Below are 12,285 nucleotides of genomic sequence, written 5' to 3'. Positions count from 1 at the left end.
CGGACCCTGTTCTGGGTTTTCTTATCTTATCAAGGGGTCGAGGGGGGGGGGGGGGGTTTAAGAGTTTCTGTGTGGGATCACTTACAGGCAGAGCTGCTCGAACAAGCACTGATTTACGGACCTCTTTGTTGATCCAATAAAAAGAAACAAAGGGTATTTCCACTGGCTGGATATTCCAAATCCAGCAGGGAAACCGCCGCGGGGTCGAGGTCAACGATCCGGCCCGCCTCGACCCGGGGACGACTTCACGCCGAAGGGGGGGGCCTTCCAACAATCGCCATATTTGTTTTTGCTGGCAGCGAGTGCGGCGTGACGACGGCGCTGGGGTTTTGCAGCCTGAAGATTCCCACACACACTCCTCAGAATTCCTGGGATCCACGCGAGGCATCTGTTAACAATCAGCTGACACTTGGGAAGGTTCTCCCAGCGGGGAGCGAGGGAGGAGGAGGAGGAGGAGAAGAAGGAGAAGAATGCGCAGGGCGAGGCCGACAGAACAGAGAAGCATCAGCAGGGTGGGGGCTGGGGGGGTAAATAGGTGGAGGGTACTCACTAAGTAGGAGAAGCTGTCGCTGGACGTCCCCGTCCCACTCTGATGCACGTCCACCTGGACCACGTCCGTCCTCTCCTGCTCAGAGGGTCCAGTGAGACACACCAGCCTGAAGGGGGGGGGGGGGGGGTTAAAAAGAGAGGGACCTCCTTGTTTGGTTTTCTGAACATTATAATCCGACATCAGTTAATAAAGATCAAACAAACGGGTGATAATGGATGCCAACACTCAAAAGAACATCTTCTGATTTCCATCTATTAAAGACTCGTCTTGGATGCGAGGGGGAACCGATGTGAAGATGAAGAAAGAGATCCCAATCTTGACAGCTAAACAAAGGCGCATAATCAATCTTGGAGGATGGTGGTTATGAACTAATTCATCAGAGCGTATTTACATATGGGATCCAATAAAGCCTTGAGATTTTGTGTATTAGAAGGTGTGATGTTCACAGCTCCGCAGACCAGATGTGTCAAACCACAGCGCAGATTAAAGGGCTGCTGAACCTTTGTGTCTAAAGGAACGACACGTTGGAATATAACCAGGCTCAATGGTGTAATGTACGCTGGGATAAATGTGCTAGACGAGGGGGGGGGGGGACACAACCTTTAGCAGCTCACGTGATCCTCCTCGACGCCCCGTCGGTTTATTTAGTCGGGGGCCTCGAGCTACGCTGGTTGTAAATTCCCGGCGAGTGATTGACAAAAGGAACGGTGGGGAAGAGCCGTGTGTCAGGTGTGTGTGGTGTGTGTACCGGGGGGGGGGGATCAGGCTGTCGGGTCTGAGACCACGGCCCGAGTGTGCTTTTAAATGTCAGGGTCAGACAAATGCTCCGTTTTAACCAGGACACACAGACACCACTGTGGCATTTAATGAGCCCCATTAAAACTCGAGCCTTAGAATCATTGTGAAATAAGCCCATCTGTTGGTGGCGATATGTCTGCATTGGTGCTCATTAATTACAGGGCGCATCAGGTAAAGAATGTCATCATGCTCAAATTACACTCCTGTCAGTTACGGGTCGCGAGGGTTTGAAGCTCTTTGAATAGAATCATCTCACATGATCTGATTCAGGGAGGAGATGGAAAAGAAAAAAAGGAGGGAGGGATAAAATCAAGCGCGACTATTCAGAGATTGAAGCCTGAAACAACAGAGCTGGAACCAGACTCCTGACGTGACGCTGTGTGATACGCTGAGCCGTAAAGATGAGCCTTATTCTGCAGGAACAAACACACCCATGAAACCAAAGCGTGATGAACCGGAGCATTTAAACACCTTCACAGGGTTGTGACAGTAAAACGTATTTAATACCACATAGAAGGTGTTTTTACGATGGACCAAAGTACTTAAGTATGAGGGGAACCCAGTAGAGACGATGTGGACGATTGGGTGAGAACTTCCCTGTAGGGATAGGGTTTGTAAATCTACTGAAAATAACGTCCATCATCAGGTTGAGAAAAAACTTAACTTTAAAACACTTTAAAAGTGATGAAACTTTAGAGCCAGCAGGTCGCTACAGGTCCGGCGGGCCGACTGAACCTCAATGAGCACCATCCACTGCTGCAATAAGCTCACGTTTGACGTCTGCTCACGTTATCAAACCCACCCAAAAAACACACTAAAACACAGTGTGTGTGTGTGTGTGTGTGTGTGTGATGTTGATGCAGTGTGATGTTGATGCAGTGTGATCCCAGTCAAAGGACTGTCCCTCCCCGGGACGGACACACAGCCCGGTCGACCTCCGCTCCACATTCCTGCTCCGCCCCGCCGGGCCGTGATATTATGGGCTCCAGGGGCCGATGTTTTGAAGACGTCTCCGATCATCTCCCCCGAGTGGATGACGGGGATCATCAACAACCAGGGCCCCCCCCCACAGGAGGCCCGTGTGAGAGGGACGCCGACGAGGAGCCGCACAGGCTCCTCGTGGCATGGGGTCACCTGCCCCCCCCCCCCCCCCCCCGGTTTGAATCTCAGACCGACTGAGGCTGTTTAAGCCGATTCAGGAGAAATGAGGTTTGTAATAAGATGAGATTAAACATAAAGGGTTTAAACTAAGGAGATGAGATGGCATAATGAGATAAAAAGGGAGGTCCCCCACAAGGACGGATGTGCGTGCCGATGTGCTGACGCCGCCGGGGGGGGGGGGGGGGGGGGGCGCTCTCTGCTGTCATAACAGGCAGCCCACAGGAGCCACGGAGGGAAAAGAATCACCACGCGACACGAGAACACCCCTGGAGTGAAATGCGATTCGCTGTTTTTCAGAAATTGTGCGAGGGTTTTTATTTTTTGAAGGGGAGGGCGGGGGGGGGGATGTGTCAGGCAGCTGGAGTGACAGGTAAGAGCCGCAGGTCGCCCTCAAACCGGTCTTAATACAATGATTGGCTTCAGTGGAGCGAGACCAGATAAACAGTTCCATTCAGGGAACATTACAGATACTGAATGGAAAGTTTGGATGGAACGGGAGAGTTCTGGTATGTCGGTGTCAGAGCGGGGTCCTGCGGTCTCCATGGTGACCGTGGGATGGTCGGCGATGCATAGTGATATTTGTGAAAAACACAGTAAAACATTCAATGGAGGTTGACGTTCAATTATTTAGACCGGTTGATGTATAGAAGGGTGATGATCTGTGATGGTGACCCATGGGAGGAGGTTTAATAACTCATTCAAATTTAGTCCAAATATGTTAGGTCAAAAAAATGTCAAGGGAAATAAGTACAAACATAGGAGGTCAAAAGAAATTTGAAAAAAAAGTTTGAAAAATGTCCAAAGTCCAAAAAAATGAAGGGGGGTAAAAATATATTAGGTTGGAAAATGTTTTGAAAAAAAAATAGAATAGAAAAAAGAAAGAAAGAAAAAAAGTGTAGGTCAAATAAAAAAAATAAAAAAAGGTTAAAAAATGATTTCTTGTCTTAAAATAAAAAATTGAATAGATTCATTCACTGGGCTTCCTTTAAAATCGTATTTTACTCCGTAGCGCTCTGTAAACAATAACAACATAATTCTGTCTCACTTATTGGTTCCCTGAGATAGAGGATAAAGGATGACTTTTTTCCATTCTGTCCATTCATCTTGTGAATCCATTACCCACAATGCAACTCAACAGTTGGGCTGTAGATTTATGGTGTGTCTCTAAACTCTAAAAGCCAGCGTTGCCAGATCCGATTCACAATTTCCTGCCCAACTTAAAAATAAAAAAATCCTAGAAACCGTCACGTGAGCAAGAGGAAACACGTAGTTTCAGCATCAAAGAGAAAGTGTGGCACTCGCTCAGACCTGTGAACACACTTTGATGTTTAAATGGTCCTTGTTTCCCTTTGTGGAACAGCTGTATTACAGGTATTCAGGGTTTTACAGTGGACCCCCCCCCCCCTTCAGTCTTTCCCCTGCAGATAAGGTGCCAAAGGTCCGGTGGCTGTGACCGCCCCGTCTGGTTCGACCCACTCGCTCCCCGCCGTCCACATGACCGCTCATCAGCCCGAGAGCAACGTCAGGTTGCCATGACGACGGGTCACCTCACCGGCCCCAATTGCAGCACAAATGCTTTGTTTTAGCAGGGTTTCAAACTGAATACGACATGCTGCGATTTTGTAAACCTCGACATTCTGACTTGTCGTCTTCTTCTTGCTTCAGCAGACACTTAAATGACAACGGACAACAGTCTGTAGCCGCACGTGTGTGTGTGTGTACAGTGATATATTATATTATATTATGCATGACTTACTCCACAGAGACGGTGAAGAACTGCACAACGCACGGCACATCTCCAATGGACGCGGTTACGGCTCCAGCCCTCCTGCCCAGGTTCCTGCCGTGTACGGTCAGCAGGGTTCCTCCTCCCACCGGACCCCTCAGGGGGGAGACCTGATAAAACAGTGAGTCAGGGGATCTTCACAAAAGACCTGTGGTACGCACAATGTGACACTGACCACGGCTGATAATGAACGTGACGGAGAATTAGGAGAATGATGCAGGTGCTTTGCGACGTGGAAGGGGGGACCACACGCGGGGAGAGAAGACTGAGAGACGCACACACACACACACACGCACGCACAAAGAAGACCCTTAACTGCGCCTGTCTGAGACTCTTCAGCCGCTAATCCTCTCCAGCGCATGCAAATAAAGAGCAGCCTAAGAGCCCCCTCCACGTCCCACGAGAGGGCAACGCCAGAGAGGGCTGCACAGGCGAGGTGGAGAGAAAGGTGCATGAGTGGGGAGGCAATTTAGGGAACCGAGTGTCGAGAGGAGAGTGAATGCTGATGGCGGCGGCGGCGAGAGAGAGCAAAGCCTCGACCGGGGGAGGGGGGTTGAATTAATGCACAGTGCTATTCCCTTTCATCTGTTTCCCTGCGTCTGCTCTGTCAAATTCCTCAGTAGCATTTCTGCCGTTGTTCAGAGAGCCTTTGGTCCTTTTTTAACTTCCCATTGGAACGAAAAAAAAAAAAAAAAAAGAGCACAGGGAGGGTCACCCCCCCGAATCACCACGGAGACGCAGCTTCCCCAGATAGCATCTCGGAAACGCCCAGACAGACGCAATCAACTCTCGTGTTGCCACCGTGGCGCGGCGAGCCCAGCTGCACCGGCGTGGCCCCCACCCACCCCCCTCGGGCTGAGCCGAGGTCAGCGTGACCCCTCGGTTTTATTAGCCCGGGCTCCGGCTCTATCAGGAACCGAGCCACAGAATGAAAACAGCACTTCTGTTTGGTCTAGGTGAGGTGGGGGGGGGGGCGGGGGGGGGGGGAGACACACGGACACGGCCGCACACAGATCATTTGAAGCCCCCCCAGAGTGACAGCAAGAATAAATAAACCGGCTAAAGTGTATTTGTTTTTATATTAAAAACAAACCCACATCCTGGAGTATTTCTGTGGCATCTACATCACAGGAAACAATGCTTTTGTGGTTGTATTTAGCTTTATATATATATATAAATATATATATATATAAAACACACATTCCTTCATACAGATGTGGCACCATTAACGCAGCTCCTCAGTGAGATACTCATCATCATCATCATCATCACGCTGTTCATTTACACCTGGGACGCGTCTCCGTTTCCTCCCCCCCGGAGGCCGAGAAGGTGTGAGGGCGCAGCAGGAATGCTACGTTTTCCCGCGCCGTCGGACCGCTTGGTCGAGCTTTTCCGGGTGAATGCGAGGGCCAAAAACAGGAAAGGTTCCCCCCCACTTCCTCCATCCTGTCCCCCCCCCCCCCCCGACCCGTTTATGTCTCTCCCAGATCCGCCTGATCCGTCTCTCTTTTCATGTGGTGGCTGAACGTTTGGTTGGTTCCTGTTTTGGTAACTCTAATCAATGTATTTTTTGTTTGAAGTGGACCAGCCCACTCATAACAAGAGAATAAAGGGCCTGCAGGGATGATAAATGTCTCCATTGTCTTACGCCGCTGAGCTCAATGCGGCGCATTTTTCACAATTAGGTGACATGGCGCAAAATTGAAGGAATAATGAAATCCTCCATGTTAATGATATTTTGCCGCCCGCGGTATAAATAGCAGGTGACAAAGCAGAGCTAGAAAAACAGGCTTCATTATCATTATGTCACGAGGTCTATGTGACAAAGAGCTGAAAGTGTGTGTCTGTGTGTGTGTGTGTAGCTTGATCTTATCCTCCTAAAGCTCCGAGTACTTGGGCTCAAACTCCTGTGGATTGTCTGGGAAAACATGGCTGCCAAAGTGTTGCATCACCCCCCCCCCACCCCAAAAGAACCACAGCCCCCAGTATTCTCCCCCCCCCCCCCCCCCCTGAGACAGCCATTGTGTGAGTGTGCGTGAAAGAGAGCATTGCAACAATGGTCCACCCACGCACACGTCATCTCAGTCGGGCCAACTCCAGTCCCGCGAGGAGTCCACGCGAGTTGGACTCTCACTGCACTGACAGCTACAAAGAGGGAGGAATCATCAGGGAATGCTTCAATATGTGTGTGTGTGTCTGTGTGTGTGTGTGTGTGTGTGTGTGTGTGTGTGTGTGTGTGTCTGTGTGTCCGTCCGAAGGCTTTGTTTTCGCCTGGCTCATTCCCTCCGGGCCGAGCAGGTTCTTATCTACAGGAAGTTCAAGCCCACTGAGCACCATGTGAGCCGTGCTTCCCGAGACCGCCCGCGGTTAGGGTTAGGGTTAGGGACGCAATGCCATCGCAGCCGGGGACAAATAAACGCATCCAATCATGCAAATGAGCGCCGTAAACGGGTTACGGGACGTCCCCGCCGCCGATGGGTGGGCGGCGGCCCGTCGGGACGAGGCCGCACTCAGATTGTGTGCGAGAGATAAACAGCCCTTGCGGTCAGTGTGTGGTTTTCCCCCCCCGCCCCCCTCGTTATGTTCACAAATCCCCCCGAACCCGTCCTGGTTCTCATTTGCTTTTCTTCTGTGGTTTCCTGCACAAAGAGCTCTGCACACAAAGCTCTGGTGAGCCGTCCACACGGTTTACACTCGGCCTGCAGTCACATGGGGCAGGAGGTGTTCCCATGCCCCGCCGAGTGATTGCAGGTTGACCCCTCCCACCCCCCCCACCCCTCCCGGCCCTCCCCTCCCGGCGGCAGCTGACGCCGGAGCTCCTCGCAGCGGGGAGGAAGGAGGCGGGGCTTGTAGCCCGGGAAGCTCACCTTGAGGATGTCGGGGGGCGGGCACTGGTCCACCACTGGCTGACAGTCGTCCCTCGGCCTGCAGCTGTTCTCGCACCAGCCGCAGAGGTGGCCCTGGTCCTCGCGGCCCCAGCACTGGGAGCAGTCCGAGCTGCCCACTGCACAGTTGTACACCTCCACTAAAGGAAGGGGGGGGGGGGGGGGGGGGGAGGGAAGCATTACACCAGTACACCGATCACTGAGCCGTGGCCTCCGCCGCGCTCCTAGAATTCCTGTTTTTATGGCGGACTGTAGGTTACCGCATGGGCTGTTTGTTCTGAATGAACACAAAGGGAAACGCATTTGCAGGATGATATATGCACGGCTGTAAAAATAAACCAGGGAGGAGAAAAAAGGGGGGGGAGTTGAGGAGAACAAAGCCAGCGAGAAACACACGATTATGTTCATGTTGCAATGTGCCTCCCAGAGTGAAATCCCATTTGTATCGCTGCACGCGCATCGGTGCATGCATTTGTGCTCATGTTGCAGTGTGTGTGTGTGTGTTTTCTAAAATGTGATGATTCTGCATGTTACGCAGCTTTCCCGTCATGTCCTTAGCAGAGCAGCGTGTCTGGCTGCGGCCCCCGGGGCTGTTGTTCGCATGCTCCACACATGGGCCGTGCACATCTGGGAGCCGGGAGAGAGGCACCGATTGGCTTGGAGCTGCCGCACCGCACGGCGTGCCAAGTTGTAACGACGCAGGGGCCACTTTCCATCATCTCGCCGTTGTCATGGAGCTCAGACTGCATTCGCGGCATCACGTACGGACACTTGTACCCCGTCGCATTCACAACACCTTAAATTGCGGCTCCCTGTGTTCTATAATAATTATGTGTAATTAGATGGTAGCAGAATGTGATAGTATGCTAAATTACTAGTTGGCCAATGATGTGTTGTAATAATAAACTATTATTATCGCAAGTGAAAGGCAGTCTAACACTGTTTGTCCCCGTAAGCGGTTCCACCAGGTCTAATCAGATCCTCCAGCCTCATCAGAAAAACAGCTTTTCGTGCACAGGTGAATTGCATTCTGGGAGCAGCAGCGGCGCGCGAGGTCATATTCTTTTTCCTTGTTTTTGCCAGTTTGTAATTACGCTCAAATGCAGGGGAGCCCAAGCGTAGCTAATGGAAACTGCATTTCTCGTGTGTTGTTTTTCACCCGCAACAATGTCTCACCTCTCATGGGCTGAGGGCTGTCCACGAAGACGTCCCGCGCCTGTCCGCCGGAGTGTCCCCCCCTCCGCAGGCTGAGGTGGAAAACCTGTCTCTCCTGACTGGTGGACAGCTACAAGGGAGAGAGACGTGAGGGGTTCTTAAGTCAACTTGACAACTAAGGGTTTTAGGATAAATGGGGTAGAAACACGGAGCAACAATGGAGGCAGTTGGGCGGCGAAGGCGCCGTGACGCAGCTGCAGCTCAGCTGCTTCGGACTCGTTGGCTCACTGCACTTACGGTCACTCCGCTGCACTTCACCGTGGAGCCGTCCAGCCACTCGGCCTCGTAGCGCTGCTCGGTGCCAAAGTCACACTGCAGGTGCTCCCCCTGTGCAAAAAAACCACATCAACCATCTCAGCAACGGTGATGTCACAGCAGAGCGAGATGACCTCCACCGACACGAGCTTCTGCAAAGACACTCTCTCTGGAACGTGCACGGAAACAATCAGGGAACTGAAATAACCCCAAAATAATTGTCCCTGCCAAGCAAAGATACAATCCATTCAAAAATTCATATTCATAAACATCTGGACGCCCGCATCTCTGCAAGTCATCTGGGAGCCAGAGTGATGAATATGAATTTGCTGTGTGAATGAATCACATCGAGCACACACCTCCTCAAACTTCCCCCGAAAATCAATCAAATTCAGATTAATCCAAGTATTTGTCAATCTGAATACTCAGTACACAGCTAGAAACGTTTCTTTATTTGTAATAATTCTGCACCTAAAGTTATCAATCAAATAAGTTGGGTATTTGATTCCAACAGGAGTCTTTATCATGTCTTTAATGCAGTCTATTAATTCGTTGTACTACCAGGGAAACATCGTGATAGAAGATTTTGGCTCAACTTCCAAGCTCAGCGCTGCATGTTTTTCTTTGACTGTTTATCACAGTCAAGTCTAAACAATTTCTTTCATGTTTATCCCCCAAAAAAGTGTGGGAGCCAAACCAAAATCCCCCCCCCCCCCCTCCCTTATTCCCGAGGGGTCTGAGTGACGACGACGACGAGACCTCATTTCCTGCCGCGGAGGAAATGATTTCCAAACACGCGTTTGTATAAAATACTTCTATCACATGCAGGCTGCCCGGAGGGAGCCCGTGTGTGTGGTTTCTCTTTTTTATGTGACTCAGTGTCTGTCGCCATGGCAACGCACCGGGAGAGGACCTCGAAAAAGGCCAGCCGGGGGGGTCAGACCGCGCCCGGCAACTAGTCCTCACCAGCGATGCAGTGACCAGCGCTCTTTTTTAAAAATTCTTCTCTCCTCCTTCTTGCTCGTTGACCCAAATCAGAAGCGTGCGGACATCCATCCGCGTTTCACTCGGCTGGAAGCGAACGCGCCATATGCTTCTGTTTCATTCCAATCATTTTCACAACAGAGGCCCGTTGGACGGAGTCCAAGTCCTGCCGTTGGGGGGTGGGGGGGGCTGTTTTTACCTCCTGGACGTTCCTGAGGGACAAGGTGAAGTCCTGGGCCATTTGGGACGGCGACGGAGGAACCTCTGAGGCCACCAGGATGGGACAGGAAACGGCATTCTGTGGAGGGGATGAGAGGTTCGGGGGCAGGAAGTGACATGTAGAAGTTAAAGAAAACAATGGCTTCGCCCCCCCCTCACCCCGGCACACATCCGCAAACCCAAAATACCTGTATTGTTTATCTGGAAGGAGGAGGAAATGAGAAGGGTGAAGCCTCTGCTCCGAGGGAAACAACAAGAGCTTCAAATAGAGACGATGAGGGATTAGAAAAACAGACCCACCGGACACCGTGTGATGGACTGAGCAGAACAGGAAGCCCCGCCCCCCCCCCCCCTCGTCTCTCCGTGACTCACATAGACCTCGTCCAAGTTTCTTCTTACTCGCTCGAAAAAGAACCTAAAATCTTACAAAATGAGTCCCGGAGGCCTCGTGCCGCTTTTTCTTGGATCTTTGAAGCAGGATTTATCGCTGCGATGCATTCAGGGCCTCGTCGGTTGGACAATAGGAGCTCTTTCTCTTTGCCGGGGAGGTCATGTGACTAAAAGTGGAGCGTTTAACAGCGACCACTTGAGCAGCGGGTGACCACAGGACCTGGGAGTCGAAGCTGCACTGGGACCAGTGAGGGACTCCTGCTGGGAGGGGAGGTGAAGCCCGAGAGGGGAATAATGTGACGGCTGATTTGGTCCCCGCGTCGCCGGGGACGACGAGCCGCGGAGCTTTAATTGGTTTCAATGAGGCTACTGCAGGTTTCAAAGCCTTTTTTTGTGCACTCGTGCCAAACATTTGCATTCCAGAGTAGTTTACACCCTCGTGGGGCTTTGTATCCCCCAAACGTCTCCCCAACCATTTGTACAGTTACCTACTTAAAATGAGGCAATACAATGCTGAGCTGAAAAAGAAGAAATGTATCTTTTCCCTGGAAAACCAGCGCAAGACATTTTGAAATAAAATAAAAATAGAAACACAATAAATGTACTCTTCCACATGCTGAGATATCAAACCAAGCTGCCAAAAGGAGAAACTTTAGAGGAGCTGTGAAATAGTGGGTTAGACCAAAGCCTCCTGAGGTTTTATGGATGGTTTTGACATCTCTAAATGCAGCGGGTGAGACACTTGTAACCTCGAACTGAGTCACCGCATGGTTCCTCTTGCCCAACCCGTCTGGGCCCAGATGATTGCAGCACACTGGGAGTCGCTGAGCGCCGAGCGGGATATCAATGTTACGAGACCCCCTGAAGGCGTCTGTTGGGTTTGTGGATTAACGGAGATTTTCTTTTTTTAAAAGCCGCTCACCTCCAGCAGGTCGGTGTTTGACTCGTCTTTGCCGGAGACGCAGAGGTGGTTTTCGGGGTCCCAGTAGCACTTCCACTTGGTGCTCAGACAGCTCACACATCTGTCACAGACGGACACACATACATGCAACTTAGTGTGGACAAAACAAGGTCAAACAGCCCCCCCCCGCAATCTCAGTAAATGCGGTCTTTATCAAAGGTTCAGAATGTGGCTCATTTGGTGCAGCTGAACTCATTGAGACATCAAAGTTTGGCGTGAATAAGAATAAGCGAGGATTAGTCACAGCCGCAGACATTCATTCCACAGTTGCAACACGGCGAGTCAGGAGGTCGAACCGGGCCAGAGCTGCACTCAGTGTGTGTGTGTGTGTTTGTGTGTGAGGGCGGCCTCCTGTCATTCTATCAACGTGAGGACCATTACAGGACCATTACAGGGGGCTAAGTGAGGACATTTCGGTAAGTAGGTCGAGACTCCATTCAATGTCCATTAGTCCGACAATAATAATAAAAAACACCTTGATACCCAAATCTCGTCCTGCGGCCCACGGTTTGTGGAGATCACGTCGACTTAGAAATAATGAAGCGCCTTGTCTAAGTTTGGGTTGCAGACGTGTGCGTTGTGGCGTTCGTGCTCAGCAGGAACGATCTCCGAAACCAACAAACCAAAATGAACTCAAGAAAACAACAAGTCAAACTAACAGAGCGCCATAAAACCACCTCCTCTACTCTGCTGTAATTAACATGGAATACTTTACTACTTTAATACGAGCCCTAAAGACAGAACTCAAGTATCAGATGCTTGTAAAAGAAACAAAGCTGCAAACGCACAACCAAGAACACAACCAAGCCCCTGCGAGCGCACACGTGACCTACGAGCGCGCACGTGACCTACGAGCACTCGTCTAATGGGCCCCCGAGTTCAAAATGAGCGAAAGAAACGTCACGGGTTCAGGTTGGAGTTTGGGAATTTGGACTGAACAGTTTTTTGTTTTCTAAGCGATAAACTTCAATGTGTGTGTGTGTGTGTTTGTGTGTGTTACTGCATTGCCTCCGGGAGGAGACAGATGTCCCACACTAGGAATGATAGCGCCTCCAGTGATAGCAGCACTCAGAGGAGGTCT

The 12,285-nt window shown here is 50.9% G+C and overlaps 1 protein-coding gene across 1 annotated transcript in view; it reads right to left on the bottom strand.

Moving 5' to 3' along the window:
* The window catches only part of plxnd1 (plexin D1), a 44,385-nt gene that overhangs the window by 18,166 nt on the left and 13,934 nt on the right, over nucleotides 1-12,285 (bottom strand). The window contains exons 8-14 of the mRNA XM_062562696.1: nucleotides 11,166-11,265; nucleotides 9,834-9,932; nucleotides 8,633-8,722; nucleotides 8,357-8,465; nucleotides 7,163-7,320; nucleotides 4,266-4,405; nucleotides 551-656 (exon numbers count right to left, since the gene is read on the bottom strand). Of these exons, the coding sequence (XP_062418680.1) occupies nucleotides 551-656; nucleotides 4,266-4,405; nucleotides 7,163-7,320; nucleotides 8,357-8,465; nucleotides 8,633-8,722; nucleotides 9,834-9,932; nucleotides 11,166-11,265 (802 nt within the window). The remainder of the gene's footprint in view (nucleotides 1-550; nucleotides 657-4,265; nucleotides 4,406-7,162; nucleotides 7,321-8,356; nucleotides 8,466-8,632; nucleotides 8,723-9,833; nucleotides 9,933-11,165; nucleotides 11,266-12,285) is intronic.

This window comes from Pungitius pungitius, chromosome 1 (genome assembly GCF_949316345.1).
Source record: "Pungitius pungitius chromosome 1, fPunPun2.1, whole genome shotgun sequence".
NCBI lineage: Eukaryota > Metazoa > Chordata > Actinopteri > Perciformes > Gasterosteidae > Pungitius > Pungitius pungitius.
Note: the sequence above shows the minus strand (reverse complement) of the source record. Positions and strands in the feature narration are given on the sequence as shown.